Source organism: Myripristis murdjan, chromosome 6, assembly GCF_902150065.1.
Source record: "Myripristis murdjan chromosome 6, fMyrMur1.1, whole genome shotgun sequence".
Taxonomy (NCBI): Eukaryota; Metazoa; Chordata; class Actinopteri; order Holocentriformes; family Holocentridae; genus Myripristis; species Myripristis murdjan.
The window spans coordinates 28,539,639-28,558,564 of NC_043985.1; the positions used below are offsets into that span (position 1 = coordinate 28,539,639).

The 18,926-nt window shown below is 42.6% G+C and overlaps 2 protein-coding genes across 6 annotated transcripts in view; both read left to right on the forward strand.

Moving 5' to 3' along the window:
* bicd1a (bicaudal D homolog 1a) overlaps nt 1-5,107 on the forward strand; it is a 45,765-nt gene extending 40,658 nt beyond the window's left edge. The window contains exons 9-10 of one of the 3 annotated variants that reach the window (XM_030054283.1): nt 796-881; nt 2,528-5,107. In XM_030054283.1, coding sequence (XP_029910143.1) covers nt 796-881; nt 2,528-2,648 — 207 coding nt within the window. In that variant the 3' untranslated portion in view covers nt 2,649-5,107. The remainder of the gene's footprint in view (nt 1-795; nt 882-2,527) is intronic. The other 2 variants (XM_030054285.1, XM_030054286.1) reach the window with 2 other exon arrangements.
* An 834-nt stretch (nt 5,108-5,941) lies between these two features.
* fgd4a (FYVE, RhoGEF and PH domain containing 4a) overlaps nt 5,942-18,926 on the forward strand; it is a 66,614-nt gene continuing 53,629 nt past the window's right edge. For 2 of the 3 annotated variants that reach the window (XM_030053762.1, XM_030053763.1), the window contains exon 1: nt 5,942-6,277. In XM_030053762.1, coding sequence (XP_029909622.1) covers nt 6,166-6,277 — 112 coding nt within the window. In that variant the 5' untranslated portion in view covers nt 5,942-6,165. Of the gene's footprint in view, nt 6,278-14,083; nt 14,143-18,926 lie in introns of those variants that run through there. The other variant, XM_030053764.1, reaches the window with a different exon arrangement.

The window sequence follows — 18,926 nt, forward strand, 5'->3', positions numbered from 1 at the left end:
GACTAATTGTTGGGTTTCCCTGAGCAGGACTGGATTTTTCAGTGATAGCCCCACTGTTTTTGTCCTCCTCCTTTATGTGTAACACCAACAAATACAGTGCTGGATTTGCAAGTGCGTGTGTAAATGTGTCTGTGTCTCTGTCTCTTAGGGTGTTTTGTGTTTTCTAACACCAGTGCTGTCTGTCCTCCCTCATGAATTGAACAGTGGGTCGTCTTGTCAGTGTGGTCAGATGAGACTGGTTGACAGCACCATTTAGTATACAGATATTCAGACACATACAAGCTTATGATGGACCTTGACAAAGAAGCAGAGGATCACGCTCGGCCTGACTTGAAGTATTATGTTCTGCTTCTTTTGCTCTTTGTCTCTCATGTTGTGCTTCTCCCATGTCTCATCCTCACTCTCTGCACCATTCATCTACACTGTAAATTTCCACGTTTTCCAGATTTCCAGAATGCATTGGGAATACTCTCACTCACTCTGCAAGCTAAACCAAAATAAATCAAACTGCACACAAACTGCTTTTCTAATTAGTGTACAGCAGGTGCTACTTTCCCTAAATAACACCTCAAATGTTTTAAGTGCTACAATTTTGCAAAGAGAACAACATTTTACGGGCCAGGATCAGACGAGTGCCACATTATGAAAAATCCCTTTCTGAGCCAGCAGCCAACCAGCAGTCAGTCTGTTTTTGCCTCTGACAAGGCCTTCCCCCTGTGCTGTCCTCCCTGTTGTCTCTGTCCTATTGTACTAACCGTGGGTGTCACCACTCTGTATATCTGTCTAATTTATCAGTTTTTTGTAGATTGTCAGCAGCCTGCTGCCTCAGTATCGTCACTCTCCCCACAACTAAGGCGAGGGAGAGCCTCCCGAGCCCGCAGGTAACAAGCTATAGAACCGGCTAGCAGTAGGCTCACTGGCATCCATATCCATCTATCTATCTATCTATCTATCTATCTATCATTTATCTATCTATCTATCTATCTTCCATCCATCACGTGTTTAATCCAAATACAATAGGCCTGCCCACATCTCTACAACAGGTAAATGCTTTATAAAACCAAGTGCAGCTAATTCCTTCCTGTTTAGTGTACACTGTTGAACATTACTGCAATGACATGGCTTTCTTTCCTCACACTGTATTATTAATAATTTATGCAGTAATAAACCACTCCCCATTAGTTGATGGAGTGAAGGAAGTTTTTTTTTCACTCTGCATGTACATTTTTGCAAGATTTGTACACATGTAGTGGTATTTGTTGGTGAATGCCAGTGTAATACATCCATCAGGTTTGGTCTGTTGAGTTGATAAAGAGTTGATAGAGACACGATTTTGAGCAGTGACACAAAGTTGTTTTTTCGCTGCTGGTGAATTTAGCTCCATCATTTTGGAAACCAGGGGGGCTGTAAAAAAAAAAAAAAAAAAAACTTTGAAAGTGAAACTAAAACTTATGTCAGTTGCTGAGCACCCTTAAAACTATTTTTCAGCTTTATGTTGCTGCTCAAAATCGTGTTGTTTTCCAATCTGTATTTACTTCATTCATTTTAGAGCAGTCCACTCCCTGTGACGCTCTCGACAGGAGAGAAACCTGGTGGATGCATTACGCTCGAACAACCACTATTTGTGTAAAACTATCACTTTAACCACTTATACTGTTTTAGAATTAAGCTCAATACAAATAGGAAGTACAAATATGTATGTAAATATAATATCAAGGTAGGACTTTGGTCTCCACTGCAGCATTCAGTCTTGACAGCTTAAGCGCTGCATTCACCTGCTGACTTGGCACGTTACTGTTCACTCTGTATTTCATTGACAGATGAAAAATCACCAGTTGCATCATCTTTGTTTCATCCATCTCTGTCAGTGTTGAAAGCAGAAATATTAAACCTGTTAATTTTAGACCTATTTATCAGTTTAACGATTAGTCTGATATCGGTGTCTTTTTTCTTTCTATTTTCATTTTTTTAAAGAATTTTAAGATTGTTTAACAGTGTTTTCCATCTTTTTTTTTCTTTTTTTTTTTGTTATTTGATTGAAATATTTCATTAAAACAAGTTTACTCTAGTCATTGTCTTGTTTCTTTCTTGCATAGTAATGTTTAAAATTGAACACAGTAAATCGGTCACTGGTAGCTCCAGTTAAAAAAGAAATATTGGAATCATTATTAATATCAGTGAAACCCCTAACCATGTCCCGCCCACAACACAACCTCCCCTCCGGTTTCCAAATGCTTTCATCTGTTGCACTGCTTTGAGCCATGCACACGAGGCAACCAGGAAACCGCTGACAGATCTGAGGCCATGTTTGCTTTTAGTGTTGTTGTATGTGCGCCCCCAAAAACATTGTCCTGAAGTACCAGCAGCTTTTGCCCTGTCTCTGCACTGGTTTGGGGAAACAGCACCAGCGCCCGTCAGAGCCCATCTCATCAGATGAGCTTCTGTCCGTCTGGATTTTGCTGTGCTCTTGGTTCGTTTACCTTCGCTCTTACTCATTCTCCTCTCTTGTCTCCCTTCATGCTTCCAGTCTTAACATTGCGCCAGGCCTCCAGGAACACCAAGCAGTCCTCTTCAGCAGCAGTAGCCCTCTCTCCCCCTGCGACCCTCGTAACTGCCTGGCCCAGCAGCCCCAGCCCCCCGGCAGCTAACCCTGCTGCTCCAGCCCGGGCCCTCCCGCGGGTCTGGAAGGAGTCATGCAGAGACAGAGACACTCTGTGTGGGGGTTCCCTCAGTTTAACCCCCCTCCCAGCCTAGCCATCTACCCTGGTGCCTACTGGTCCCTGTGACCCCCAAAAATGCTACGGCCCCACCCTGACAGGCCCCGCCCCCTCCTGGTTACCAGGGTCGCAGAGCAGGAGCAGGACGCTCTCTTCCTCTCTGGCTGAGCTCAAATGACATCGCAGCCCGGCCAGCAACACCAAATCAAACACGGAGGACTGAACTGCGGTGCAAACGCCAGAGTGACAAATCACGGGAATGTTGTCCCTTATCTATATTATTATTTATTTATTATCTATTTACTTGATTGGTTATTTATTTACATATTGATTTGTGATATGTTTATGAGATATTTATTACCGGAATGTTTTTTCTGTGACATAATTTGAGTGTTTGTTGGTCATCCTTTGAGATGGAATTCAAGATACGTTTTATTGCTGTGGTGTAGACATCGATAATGACAGCTCATTTAGCGCATTCATTACATGGCCAATTCTATAATCTTCAACAAAGGGAAAGAAAAAAAAACACAATTTCCTTTCAGTAAAACTTCTTTCTGGTGAAGTGAGAAGGTTTAAAACTTGCCTAACACACTAAACATCATATCATACAATATGGCATTTAAAATGTTAGATTTTGTCAGCATAGTAAAAGGCAAATATGTCCCATTTTTACGTGGTAGTGTTATAGTATATCGAGTTTGACATTGCAAACAGACTAATGAAAGTAAACATTGCATTACAAGGAAACCATGTTTGTTGTGGTGGTGATGGGTTGATTTCAACTACCCTTTCTAACGTCACTATTCTTTCTTGGGATGCTTGTTTTTTTATACAAAACCTTTTTTTGCAAGACATGTGCATAAAGACTATATTTTATACCTCCATTATTTTTTTTGTTTGTTTTTACTGCAGTTTCTGATGAGGTGGTTGTGTTTGTCATGTAGCTCAGATCTCTAGCGGAGAGGCTCAAGGTTTGACATGAGGACTAGGGCTGTTGGCCTGGGTGTGGCCTTTTGAATTGCACAGATTTACTTGACCATGGAGTGAACTGACCTCGTTCCTTTTAGCATTAGTTACAGAGAGAGAGGATTCCCCCGAAAGGTGTGCCTCTTCTTGAGTTATGATCGCCATAATAAGGACAATGTATTCTAACCACAAAGTGTCGTCTCTGTCCTCTCGATGGATTCTGTCGCCGTGTTTGTCAAACCCCTTCCAAAAAAACCTGAAGCTCCTACCATAGCAGTGTTGACAAGTTCAAGTTGTCCCGGTGCAATGAAATCTGCATTGAATTCAAATCATTCAGTTAATTATCCCATGCTTTACACACGTCTGTCATTTCAACATCTCCGTTCCCTGTAGCTTTCTCCACATGCCTCCTCCAAGCAGTACAAAGTACAAAGCACAATTATGCACTATGCATTGAAGCAATAGCACTGGTCGTAGAGTGATTCGGGTAAGGTTTACCCAATCTTCCCACCATTTCTGTTACCACAAACTAACCAGCAATATGGCAGAAACTGCTCCCAAAATTCTTCTCAGAGTGAAAATCAAGCTTTATTGGGGATGTATTTTTCAGCAAGCCTGTCAATGTCCTTTGACAGCTTAGCAACAGACACACCAAGATAACGTTTCTTTTGGAAACATGGTACTGACGAGGGGCAATGGGACACAGTCTGACTGAGGCGGATGTCGTCTGTGTCGTTTTGCGGTTGCAGAATTAATCTGAGTCCAGTCTCCTCTGATTTTACACCCTATTACTATTTTTAAATGATAACATCTGTTCTCTTCACTGCACTGAATACACACTTTTTGAGGATGGATACGAGGCAGATGCATTGAGATTGTCTCCTTTGGATTAAACCATTGTACATTCGTTCACCCATGTGGTTAGATATATTCACCGTCTGGGGTGTGTTCTTGTGAGATGTACAGTAGCCATAGAGGACAATCACCAACTAACATCCACACACACAGTTATAGTGTTGTGATGGCAGATGAAAGCATGCTTGTGACAACAGCGGGGAATGAGTGGGTGATTTGTGTTCTGTATGTGTACACATCTGTTGGATTTTGTCTCTTTGTCTATGTTAACAGTGTAGATTGTTAATTTTGCGAAACACAGAGTCACTCAAATATTCGGGGTCCGAAAAGGGGCCTCTGAACCCGGGCTCTTTAATGATAAAATTTTCCCTTACTCCCTTGGTTTGTTTGCACAATATAACGGTGAAAGATAGTGACAAGAGACTAAGCAAATTAAAGAAGAACATGGTTTCAAAAAAAGACGAAGAAAGGCAGCAATATACTACATTGGATTTTACTGTTTCTGTGCCATTGAAAACAGTGTTCAAGTTGTTTCACTAGTAAATAAAAGATCTGTCCTTGGATTTCTATGGCACTTTGTGTCTGTGTGTCTTTCCTGTCATATTTTCAATAAATTAATACATTAATGAATTTTCTGTCACTGGAGCTGATACTGAATATAAAACATGAACAATATTCTCATACTCAGAATATGGATAATTGTAATTTCCCAGGTATAAATGATGCACATTTTAGCCTGCTTAGTCAGTGCAGACTTAATAGACCTTTTTGCAAAAAAAAAAAAAAAAAAAAAAAAAAAAAAGGACCACAAAACCTTTACAGCCAAATAACCACGGTCATACAGTCCAATGATCTCACCACTAAACCTTAATAGTCAAATGACCACAGGATGTGCAGGCATACAGAATGACTGTCAGCTCATTTATAGTTTATTCTTGCCAATTTGCCATGTTGAGGTCACACTTTCTCCTCAGTAGTCAACCCAACTGCATAACTGAATAAAAAACACCATAATAATATCCATCATTCAAATCCCAAAAGCCACTAAATACCCAGTTCCCTAATAGAAAAAATCACTATATTCATAAAATATTCCTGTGCAGACGACCTGTTTACAGTTACAGGACCTTATTTTTTTTTTTTTTTTATGTCACTCTAATAGTCCTGTAGGCATTCACTGACTTGAGGATATCTTCAGCAGTGTCAGTATATGCTCTGCTTCATTATTGCTGATACACTCCCAAAATAAATTTGACACCCACACATTTTTCATCATAGGTAAATAAAGCAAGTTGGGCATGACCGCGGGTAACGCCTGGGTGCGCCGCTAGAGCTGCGCTTCAGAGGCGGGGTTTGGGACGCTGTCATGTCAAGGTGCCAGTGCAGGGAGGTGAGTGGATGATAAGCTGGTAATCAAACGCAGACAGGGCCATTAACACTGTCTCTTCAGCACCGTGCCGAGTCTGACCGGGATATTCAGATTTCCAAGAGCAGCCGCTGCAGCGCCAGGTCGGAGGCGCAGCTGAGCCGTGCGTCATGTGGAAGCCGCTGCAGAGTGCGGATTTTAAAGTGCTTCTTTGAATCGCCCTCGGTTACTTTCAGTTTGTTTCACTTGGGTATTTCAATGTTGGAGCGACCAACACCACGCAGAGGCATGGACGACTTCAGGAGAGTCGCCTTTCGCAGAAAATCGCCAAATTTGGTGAAGCCAAACATGGAGCAAGAGGAATCAGCAGGTGAGTTTGATGGATATATTGCAGATTTTTTTCTTTTTTCAGGAATGTTCCCCTACGGATTTGAGTTTATGGGTTTAGATCTAGGACAGCTGTAATTCTATAATTCCTTTGAAATCCGTATCCATTTCGTAGTTAATATTATTTAAAGTTTTTTTTTTTTTCTGGACAGGTGGTCTCTATTTATTCTGGATGGTGTACATTTTATGGAAACTTTTTTTCCCCCCCTGTGTCTTCATGACATTCCTTAGGAAAAAAAAACAAAACAAAAACTTCACAAAATGTAATAATTATTATATTAGTGACTGTCTGGAGTGTTATCAGCTGGCTCATTATTGCAGGTCTAAGGCTGTGTTTGTCATCATGCCTCATGCTGGAATTTAGAAACTGTGGAATGGCCAAACTAACACACCTTAGTCCCCCACAGTCCTTGTTTACCCACCACTGCTGACTTTCTGGCGGTTCAGTAGGTATGAAGGTTGCAGAGGCAAGTCCAGGCCTGCTGTGTAACCTATTACATACTTTAGGGGATATCTTTTCTCCACAGGAACTTCGCAGGAAGTCTTAACAAATTCGTCTACTCAAGGTGTCACATTCAGTGACTCAATAATATGCAAATGTGCAAAGGTACCAACATGCAATGACCAATTCTCTTGCGTTTATTTCCACCTCTGCCTCAGCTTCAAAGCCTGATCTGAAACTGTCGTTTGTCCTCTTTGCTCACTGGAAATCCATCCAGGCGTCCAGATGGATCTGTGCAGAGCTGCTGCCAGTCAGGCAGCTGGAACAGAAATCTGGCTCAGGGTTGAGGCTTAGTGAGAATACAGCTTATTTTTCAGTGAACAAGGAACCAGATTGATGTCAACACTGCTTCAGTGCACTGTCTGGGCATGACCAGAGAGACTGAAGGCACTGCAGGGCTTGCATGGCCTAGTCTTATCGCTCAAGTCTGCAGAAGAAGATTAGGGAGCTTGTGCAAACATGAAGGCAAGAATACTGTGCCTGCTGTTTGATATTAACGTAGCCATTTGGTTAATAGGCCTTCCACATTTAGGGTGAGGCCATGAGACATTAATTAATCATTAGCAAGTCAGAGTTTAAATGAAAGCAATACGCTGTGAGTCAGGGGATGTAATTCTTGGGAAATTGTCTGTCATCAGGACAATATGGATTTGATTTGTTGATAATACCTAAAAGATGTCAAGTCAACTTTATGCCTCCTGGATTGTGCAATTGAACCATTATTTTCTGCAATATACTGTGTATTAAATGGAGTATTTCCACCAGACACAGATCTACATGTTTAAATTACACTCATTCACGCAGTAAGTAGAATAATATTGTGGTCAGTTTAGTGTTGGCTGATCAGTGTCATTCTGTGACCCCATATTGGCAACTTCTTTTGCTCCTGATTCTTCGCAGGATTCTGCTGGATTAGTATTTTACCATCATGGATGCATGTTTTCGTGACAGTTTTGCCTTCCTACCTTCCTCACGATTCCAAAACGAACAATCATGTCCTCGTGTCACTCCTTCATTTCTGCCCAGAACCAAAACGTCAGTGCCTCGCAATGTTTTACGACTCAACCACCGTAAATAAATCTGCCATGCTACATTTGTCATGTTACAGCTGACCGTGAGGTGAACCTCTGTTGGCTTTCGAAAATGAAGAATTGAATAAAACAAAAATGAAACTCAATCACTTGCTTTTCCTTGCCGCAGTTGAAGAGAAATTCCTTCCATTTGACACGGTTCAATGTGACTCCTAATGATCCAGAGCTTTTGTTGTGCCTGGCTGAGCCCACGTCTTCTCAGACTGTAGTTTTTTCCCTCTCCTGGACTCCCAGCATGGGATTTTTAAGTGTGTCCAGTGAAGCAGTGTTATGCTTTTAATGGTTTGTTATGCTTTCTCATTATGACTCCATACTGCCGGGTCTTTCTGAGTGGCCTGAACTGATCTAGATTCTCCAATAAGTTGCTGATCTCTGCTCCATTCTGACATGCTGAGCAAGAAGTTTCATTATCACTGATGTCTGTTCTGATCCTGTCATCCAGGATAAATGTGGCTTCAGGGAGTCATTAACCCTGTTGTTTGTCACAGTGGACCATCTTAAAACATAAATTACAGTACTGCAGCATTGTTATCCTTTTATAATTCTGTTGCAGTTGGACCACGCATGTTATTCCACAATGCATAAACTCTTGCATGCCTAGATTTTCAAAAAAACAAACCCAGTGTGAGCCCTTGCTCAACAGAGGTAGGTTGCGCAATTGTTTGGGAAGCGTGGTTCATCTGTATGGAGGGATATCCTCGTAATGCAGTCTAAGTGCACGCACTGCACCCTCTTTACATTGGCCTACATACTTAAAAGAGGTGTGTTTGTTTATGTGCCGTTCCTGTGCACGGAGCATTGAGTCTGCACAAGGAAGCATGCTGCTTTCACCTGGAAAGAGCTTTTTGACCGTCTCATACAGATATAAATATGCATACTGTGCATACAAACTGGACTTTTTCTTAGCTGGATTTTAATTCTTTCGTTTGCAGTTGTTCTTATGCCACCTTTTCCCAGGTGTGCTTTGTAAAAGAGATTGAATCTGGTAAATTAAAACAATCTTAACCCTTTAAATCCTGTTTTTTTCCCTTACATTTTCCCTTACATAGCATCAAAGTTAGAAAGAAAAAAAACATTTTTTCCCATATTGTTTATCAGTGTCACATACAGTACAGGCCAAAAGTTTGGACACACCTTCTCATTCAATGCGTTTTCTTTATTTTCATGACTATTTACATTGTAGATTCTCACTGAAGGAATCAAAACTATGAATGAACACATGTGGAGTTATGTACTTAACAAAAAAAGGTGAAATAACTGAAAACATGTTTTATATTCTAGTTTCTTCAAAATAGCCACCCTTTGCTCTGATTAAATAGTCATGAAAATAAAGAAAACGCATTGAATGAGAAGGTGTGTCCAAACTTTTGGCCTGTACTGTACATATTCTGTATCTGCTGGTTCCAGTGCTTCGGTGAAGCTACATCACACCTACACTAAGACAGACATTCAAACTTTAGATGCCATTTTTTTGTGGCCACACCATGACATCAAATGGAAAATATTTAGATGTCTTGTGCATCATTTTATACACATTTCTCTGTAATTCAGCAGGAAGTATTTGATGTTTTTTTAAAACGCTGGGAAATCCACTAGAAGAAAAGAAAAGAAAAAGTTCTGTGGGTGTAAACAAAGCTTGGCTGTGCTGCGCTGACACATGCAGTGATGGGCCTTGCAGGGTCTTACTTTATTACTCCAGTAAATTGCACGTAGGTTATCATAAGTACACACACTTGTTATTCATCGCTTCCGCTCTCAGCTGACTTAAAGTTTTATTTTCGGGTTGTAGAGAGCAGATATCTTGGTTTGTTCTGGCTTCGCTGTGAGGGTTGCTGCTGCACCAGTTTCCTAACAATGGAGCTGATTGTCTTGTGCCTGCTAAGTAAAGCGCAGTGGGACTGTATGAATCAGTGGCTCTGTCGTCTGCCAGCCTACTGGTGCTGGTATTGTCCTGCTTCACTGCCTCACACTGACCCTAAACTCAACTGAGCTCTCCCAATTTGCCCTTCTGTCTTTAACCCACTTCAGTCCTGTGAAGGTTCAGATGGCTCATCATGATGGCTCGAAGATGATTATTGGATCGTATTTGCTGTAAATTATGGTACCACATCAATATGACTTAGCCCTTAAATCCTGTTAAGGGTTTCCGCACCTTTCATAACAAATAGCATCTGCGTGACCTGACTCAGCCAATGCTCTCAGCATAAATCCTGTTTGAAAAAGGTCCACTGGAAAGTATTACCCTCACCCTCTGTGATTATGATGAGAAGCTGCAACTTTGCATATTAGCCATGAACCGCTGTGAGGAAATCAACGCTAAGACAACTTTGCCTCAAACAGTTCCGCTAACAGCTGGTGTGTTTGCCATTTCATTTCCTGTAAAACTGTTCAACTGTAATTCCTCGACGTTAGATTACAGTGATTCTTAGTTGCCGTTGTGTGAGAAATATTCTGTTTTCTCCTTTCACTGTGGTCGGGTCATGAGGGTGTGAGGAGGAGGCCAGGGCCTGATAGCAGCTCCTGTGTGCTTAAAGTAAATCCATCAGTGCATTCATCTTCTTCACATGCTTGCTTTAATCTTTATATGTTCAAAGGTCAGAAGTCTGTGTTACAAATAAGAAAAGATTACATCAGTGGCTGTGTTTTATTGTGCTGTGGTATGTAGCTGCTGGGTCATGCAAGTGGGAGGATTTACTGCACACTTGATCAGTTATTAAAACACTTTGTATGTGAAGATGCTCACCATAAAAGGCTATAAACAAGCCGTGTTTGTTTATAGCCTTTTGATGTACGGATTGGGTGCAGTTTTTTCAGTTCTGTGCTTGGAGGTAGAGTCATATGAAAGGAACACTTTGCCGCTTTGTGCCATTACAATGTGGCTATTATATGCAAATGAGCAGTGTTTGCTTTCCCTCCACGTTGCCTGCACCCTGGGCTCCCCGCTCGTTTTCTGGCCAAATCTGACCGCTGTTTGATCTACAGATTGTACTTCCTCATTCTTTGTATGCGCGCCTCCAGGGACACTCGGATCAAGAGAGCACGTCATTTCCTCTTGGAGTCCTTACGCCCGGGAACAATGCAGGACAAGTCATTGTGACTAAAAGGTTTTTGTTGAACAAACAGACATTGTCTACGAGAACTTTTTCCTGCCGCAGCGAGCCGGTTTGTGGAAAACGGGCTTTGCCGCCTCGCTGCCTTGGAGGGCAGCGAGCCCAGTGCATTCTGGTTATTGTAGGTTTTAGACATTTTGAGCCAAACGGGAAGCCCTTTTTCTCTGTTTTCTCTGGTCATGTAGCACCAATTTCAAAAATATTATTTCTTTTCCATAGACAGCCTAGTTTTATGAAAAGACCATCTTTCCTGCAGTAAAATACCCCTTCACCCCTTTTCAGTTACACTGTAAAGGAGTTGTCATGGACTTGTTAGATTATTATGAACCCATTTAATTCACACAGTGTTTATTATTTATTTGGTGATGGAAATAGGAAGCCATGCTGAAAGTTAACAGTTGAGAAAGGATTCAAAACTACATGTCGACATGGGGAAAAATATGATTTTAGCACCTGATTTTATTAAACGATGCAGGATTACTTCATTTCCTCGTTGTACTGTATGCCCTCAGTGTCTGGCAGAGATGTCTAACAGTGTGTGTGTTTGTGTGCAGAGGTGTGTAGGTTGTGACTGGCATGCTCACACACATATCTCTGCCGTCAGTATTCCCACTGGTCAGTCCATAAGCACGGTGGGTGTGGGCCGCACTCAGCAGGAAATGAGAAATGTCTCTCATATCTCTCAGCGTTCGAGGCATATCTACAGTCTCTCGCTCATACACACACACACACACACACACACACACACACACACACATACATTAGTGACTCAGAGCCTCATTCAAACCATGAGTAGTAAGAAACTCCAGTTTTCTCAAGGTCCAGTAGGTGGAGATAAACTCAAACAAATGTTTCACCCAGCTGGAAATCCATTAGTATTCACTGTCTGTCTGATGTGTGATGAGGACACACACACTGTCATCTACTCCTCTGAATCGAAATACCCATCTGCACCACATAGCACTGCTAGCATTACACTGCATATTTGCTTCAGTGTCAACCTACTGTAAACAGTAGATGGTGTACAAAAAAAAAGATTTCTGAGGAATGCATGATGGAGATTTTATTAAATTAAGTTTAATTATTTCAGCTGTAACGCAAAGATGTTCTGTTGGCAAATATATTAGTATTGTATAAAGTATTATGTTGTGCAAATTGATCAGAAATGACTTTCATAGCAGAGCCCAGACTGTTTATTGGCTGGCTGATAATGTCGGTCAGTAATGATTCTTCAATACATCAGTTATGGTGTTCATGTGGGCCCATATGCAGAAAAGGCAAAATATACTGGCCTTGTAATTTAAAAACTCCTATCAGCACAGTTTGTATAGTAGTTTGTCGCTTACATCATTAACTTTTATTGCTCAACTTAAAACATATTTTATTCCAACAATTTTTTGGTTAAATTTGATGATTTATTGCTGCAAATATGTTTATAAAGAATATTGGCCAGTATTGTCATCATTAGGCCTAGCATTGCTCCACCTCTGTTTCTTAGCCAGTGATGGTTGATGGAGTTGTGATAATTGAGGCATTTCTTGTTTATGGACCCTTTGGCCTTACATCAACTCTCTCTGCGACACACACACAAACACACACACACACACACACACACACATGCACACACACCATCCAGCTTATTCTGGGAAGAAGGGGCATTTCTGGCAGAGGCCTGCAAGGAAAACAAAGAGGCGGAGGAGAGAGGAAAAACACAGGGAGCTAATTTTGGACTGTTTGTATAGAAAAGTGTAAAACTTCTCTGGTGTGGGTGGAGGATAGGAGTTCGGTCTGATGACACATTTCCTTTATCGGTACCGTGTGTGTTTGTGTGTGTGTGTGTGTGTGTGTGTGTGAGAGTTACAGTGAGCGTGTGTGTCGGTAGATCACACCGCACTCAAGGCCAGCTTGTTTTCCAGTTGACGCTTTGATTATTTGTTATTTTTGCCTTCCTGCTTTTGATACATTGAGTTGGGAGAAGCTTTCCCGTCAAGTCAAGAGAAACATTAAATCCTGTGAGCTGCAGGCCCAAGGTGTCCCGTCTCTGAACCTCTGGTACTAAAATCTATTTACATTCCCGGTGATCAGTGGTCTAAAAAATAATCACTGCTTGCCTGTCACAGTCAATAGGAATCTAACCATCTGCCATGTTTAGCCAGGGCGTCCTGGGCCTGTTTTTCTTTCCATGCACCAGCCGGTGTTTCCTGACTGTGTGTCGTTTCCCCCCCCTCCGGCCGGCTGACGGTGTTCGCCGGAGAGACTCCAACTCATAAAGTTAACACACTCTCTCGTGCCCATGCAAGACCAGTCTGGCCTCAGCAAAGGGGAACCCAGACCTGGTGAAACATCTGAAGATAGAGATTTTTAAGGAAGTAAGTGTACAGAGAGGAAGAGGTGAAGCTCTTGTGTCACCCATCCTGTTTCTACCAAAATGAAGGGCACACCTCTGTGGTTTCAGCCGCGGGACGGACGGACAGACAGACAACCGGACGGATGGAGGATGTCAACACGTCGGCGCATGGTGCGCGGCGGTCGGCTCGTACGTTGAGTAGCACAGAGATGGTTTGAGGATAGTGTCCACCGCCCCCGGCCAAGAGGGTCTCCTCACGCTTTTTTTGCTCACTGGCTCAAGTGGAGGGAGAGGAAGGAAGGAGGGAAAGTGGGAGAGAGAGAGAGAGAGAGGTGTATTTTGGGCCACCATTCCTCCACAGGAAGTGAGACTCGAGCCGGAGTCGCTGGTGATGTACTTTTCTTTCCCTCTGCTTCCCTAATACACCTCATTCTCTCTCTTCATCTGCCTTCAGTGTTTACTATTTCTATTGCGTTCTGCCCAGCGGCCGGGAGTCATGATGGACTGCCTGGCCACCGGTTACCGGAGGTCCCGTCTGAGACGTGTCGCCTCGGGTAGGTGATCCTTACTGGCAGGGGACCATGGGAGCACAGGCTGGACAATACAAGACAACAGTGAGGATCCACATTGTCATGGGCATAATAGCTCAATATATATGTTAGGAAATCCTGGGTAGTTTCCTTTTTTTTTCACCCCCCAAAAAAATTTCAAGACACTGGATTTTGACAATGAAACGACGGCGCAAGTACTGGTTTTGGAGAGGTAAAAGCACAAAGATGTGTCTGCTCTGCTGTTATGGTAAGATCTGGAGACTCCATGTTTAGCATTTCACTGATTAATAACCAAATCAAATCTGACTGCAAGGAATAAATTGAAACCAGAGCCTGTGTTCGAGGATGAAAAGGATTGCTATGAAGTGAGGATCAATGAAGCTGAAAATGACTCATGGTGCTCAAAGTTGGAGGATGGTTAATCATTTATAATCTCCTTTCTGTTGGACAAACAACAACAACAGAAATCCTCAAATAAATTTTGAGGATTTTGGAATGAAAATTCTGTCGGGTTTAATTTTCACAGATTATTGAAAAGTTGAAATTCTGGCTCAGACAAGAAGGCAGTCGTTTAATTAGATTCAATAAATTATTGAGTGCATGCAACCTTCAAACCTCACAGACGTAGGTTTTCTACACATCCTTTAACAAACAACATCCGAGCCAGCTCTTATTAGAGCGAGCCCCATGTTTTGCCTCCCTCCTACTTTGTTATTCCTACTTGACTGAGGTTCAGATGATCTCTATTTCCTACCAGTCCATTTTTCTGAATGTTATTGTCTGGCGGCTCTCCCAAAAAAACGTTAGAGCTTTTATTTTCCCCTCTGACCCTGAGTGTGTTTTGTTATTTATTTATTTTAGTATTTATTTTTAATGCGGTATAGTTGCATAACACTCAAGCAAATTATACTAAAAGGCTGTTGACATGAGAGACGACTTAGACTTAGAGCTCCAGGAGAAATATTGTCCCACGCCCTCCCGCCTGCGCTGTCAATCTGTCTTACTTTAATTAAGTGATTCGATTTTACCTTTAAAAAGACATCCACAGTATGCAAAGTCCAGCATGCCAAAGTCCTAGAATATTGTAGACAGCGGTTTACCAGCAACTGTTTGTGTCTCCGTGTCCTCTTTTCTATTGGTAAATGGCATGCATTTATGTATTTATTTATTCATGTGTTTTAAATCAGGTTTCAGAGGGCACTCAGAGTGAACATGTCGATTCAGTGAGGCCCGGCGGGAAGCATGCGGCTCGGCCTCCATGTGGGCCGGCCCGGTGCTCTGCAGCGATAGAGCAGCGTGAGAGAGCGTTTAAGTCCACCATCCTGGGAAAAAAGACAGTTTTGTTCTCAGAGGCCTGGGAACCATCCCCCCCCTCTCAAGTCCCCGTTCCAACCACTCTGGCCTTTTGGCAGCATCCCTGAAGGCCCATTACCCCGCTGCGTGTGTGTTAGTGTGCAAAGATAGCGTGGCAATATGAGACGATATTAAGCACAGTAAGAAGTGTGTGTGTGTGCGCGCGCGTGTGTTGTAATATAGCGACTTTGCAACGGTGCACCTTTTATTAAGGCGGCGTGTGTTATTGGTGAGCTGGGGCGACTCTCGCTCATTTTGTAATAAGAAGAGGGAAAAGACTGTGAGGCATGCATTCTGCTTTCATTCTTTAAGGCAGGAAGGAAAAGGCTGGGAACAGCGGCAGGCCTGGCTCCTTTCACCACACTTATTGTTCCAACGTGGGAGAGGGTTGCTGCAGAAACACCATTAATTTAGCCTGTCAATATCAGAGTTTATACACTCCACTGTTTAGATTGAGATAGCTATCTATTTTTTTTTTTTTTTCCAGAGAATCAGGTTCTACCAGAGAGAAGGGGAAAAAACAACTTGTACATTATTCCCCAGTATGTCGGACCGCTGTGCTGCTGCTCAGTAACAAAAGCGTCCACCCAAATTTCTCAGCCTCAGCTGCATAAACATGTTTTGCAGACATACATTCACCTCATTATAGTGTTTTTTTCCCCTTTTCTTTTCTTTTTTTATTTACAGTGTAAGTGTTTGTGGAGCTATTTGGAGAACATTTTTGGAGTTGTGAAAAAAAATACTTCATCGTTTTGGAAAGAGGCGAACTCGCAGTGGCTGGTGGCCCCACAAACACAGAGCACTGACATGAGGCTGGTTGAGCGTTCACATTTGCGGTGGGGTTGGCGGCCTCTGCAAGCCGTAATAGGCCAATAATGATATACTTGAAAGGTGCAATTTACATGTAATGGTCAAGTGAAACCACCAATGTTTTTGATTCTGAGGATATATTACAGGCTGCAGGCTCGGGGCCCATGCAGGTTTTGGCTGCTGATGAAGCGGACGTGTGCAATATGAGGTTTAAGTGGAGACCATTAACAGTTACAACAATATTGTTTTATTTAAAGAGGAGATGATAGATGCAGTGTGTGAGCGGTGGGCTCCAGGGGATTTTTTTTTTTTTTTTTTTTTTTTTTTTTTTTTGTGCTCCTCTGCATGTTGTTTTTGTTCTGCTGGAGGCCGTGTGTGTCCATGACTGTCCAGCTGCGCTCAGTGTCAGCTGTCTGCCTGAAAGCGGAGGAGCCATTTGTCTGAGTCATAATGACCGGCAGCTGAGGGAGCAAAGCATTCTGCAACAGAAGTCCACAGTAGTCACTTAGTAGTAGTAGTAGTAGTAGCTGAGGGAATCACAGCTTCATGCACTACTATGGACTACCTGTATGTGTTTACAACCTTGTTTTGGCCATTTATATAGTATTTCTGGTGCTCTTTTGTTGTTTGATATTGCATAAAAATCTTCCAGGTTTCAGCGTCAAACCCTAAAAAAAAAAAAAAGAGAAAGGGCTTCTTTGTCGTCCCGCTGATTTATGGCGATGTTGAGTAAATATTGAGAGTGCAATCCAGTTTCTCCCATTAAGCTCAATTGTAGCTGCTTTTTACCTGCCAGCGGGAAAAAAAACACGGAATTACACCCTAAAACGACGAAATGGCACCGAAAGTGCAGCGCGCAAATCACCGCTCGCTGTTTTTCGCCGCGTTAATGTGTTTTTAGGGTGTAATTTTCCTGTGAGCGCCCTGTAATTTTGGTCACATAATGATTGTTTTTAGCGTGGCTATTTATTGATTTCCCCAGTGACTTTGTTGTGTCGGCCCTTAAGCAGCGGAGGCAGAGCGCCCGGCCGTAAGAGAACTCAGCGGCACAGTACATTCATTCATGCTGAGACTGGATGCATCTGTGTGTGTGTGTGTGTGTTTGTGTGTTTGTGTGTGGATACCTGAGTCTGGAGGCTGAACTAGAAAGTCAGGTAGCGTTGCCTAGTCAGGTGAAGATGCACCGCCTGCCAAGACGGAGATAAATTTATTTCCGTGGCTTGGCGGTTGCATTCTTTCTGCGATTGCTTCCTTGAGGTCGGTATTTTCCCTCGCGGTTCCTTTTTCTCTCTCTCTCTCTCCTCTAGTCTTTCTTTCTAATCCTTTATTACAGACATTAACTCTCTTTTTCTCAATCCTCTGTCTGTCTGCCACCGCCGCCACCCCCCCCCCTCTCCACCCCGCCTCTTCAAATTGATCAGCATTCCTCCCAGCATGCCTGAGCGCTGACATCATCCCCAGATCGCATTACTGAACACTGACAAGGTTTACGTGCGCACACATACTAATAAACACCTTGAGAAATATATTTGGCCGTGAGAGTCACTTAAGACGTCCGCCCATGCATATTTACGCTGTCACACACACACACACGCAGACAAGGGTGCACCTGTGTAACCACACACACACAAACGCAAAGATTTACAGAAGTCTCTGCCAGATTAATCATATATACAAATGAAAGGCACGCCCCACAGTGCTTGGATTCCTCACACACCTGCAGTGAGAGGTTCGTGTTCTGCTCTGCTGAGTTTTGCTGAGAAATATGATCACTGCCACTGAGCGTCCATTCTGTTCCTATAGAGCTGAGATGCCAGGGAGAGTAGACTGATGTGCAAGAAAACGTGCGAGGAAAAAAAAGGCCTCAGCTGAACTTTGCGGTTTCACCAGCCGCTCATATTTGTGTGTTTTGTCGTTTCCCTGCCGATGACTTCCTCCTACAAAAATGCAAAAAGGGCAACAGCTCGATTATCGCCATTTGAAGGAAAAATCCTCGTCGAAGCTCATTAACTGATACTATTTAACAACAAAAGCGCCGGCGATTTTCAGCTGCATTTCTGGCGGTGTTTTGCTGTAAAATTTTTGTTATTCTGTAGATAACCAGTCAGTCTGCTGATGTCTCCACACAGCTGCACAGGGTTTCCTCTTTCTAGATGCTGTTTATGTGTTTAAGAGAGGAATTTTTCCTTTAAACCTCCAACTTTTACTTGAAAGACTCGAGGAATAAACATCTTAAAGTGATCTTGTTGAGCAGCTACATCCATGTTTGGTTGATAGCAAACATGAAAATAATTTTGCATTTTTTTTTTGTGTTTTATTTTCAGACAATGCAGCTCACTGTTAATTCTTTACGTGTAAGAGGCGATGCCAGAGCTGCAAAATGCATGATTTGCATTTGATAATAAAACCAATCAGACCCTCTTGCGTCGCCCACAGTCGGTCGGACCACAGCAGCCAAACAGCCAATTTGCTCGCAGTGTGAACACTCTGTTGAGGTGTTAAATAGAACAAAAGGGAGGGCATTTATTTCTCTTCGCCAGAGTGCAATTTATTATTTTTGCTGTGGGATCCTGGAACAGTCGAAAGCATAATTCTCCCTGCAGGGGAGCAGGATAATGTTGGAAAGCTTTACTCCCCGTTGCCTCTAGGCGGCAGCAATCACATCTGAGTATTGAACCCATATTTCCTATTTCCCAGACACAGGAAGACTCGGATGCCAAGAGCTGGATAGTATCAGCGTGTGCTTCCCTTCCAAAATCTTAAATGTCTTGTGACCAAGACAGTTGAGCCAGTAGTGAAATAATAAACCTGATGCTTTGTGTCATAGAAATAACAGAGCACAATCAGCCCCCATTTAAACTGTGCATG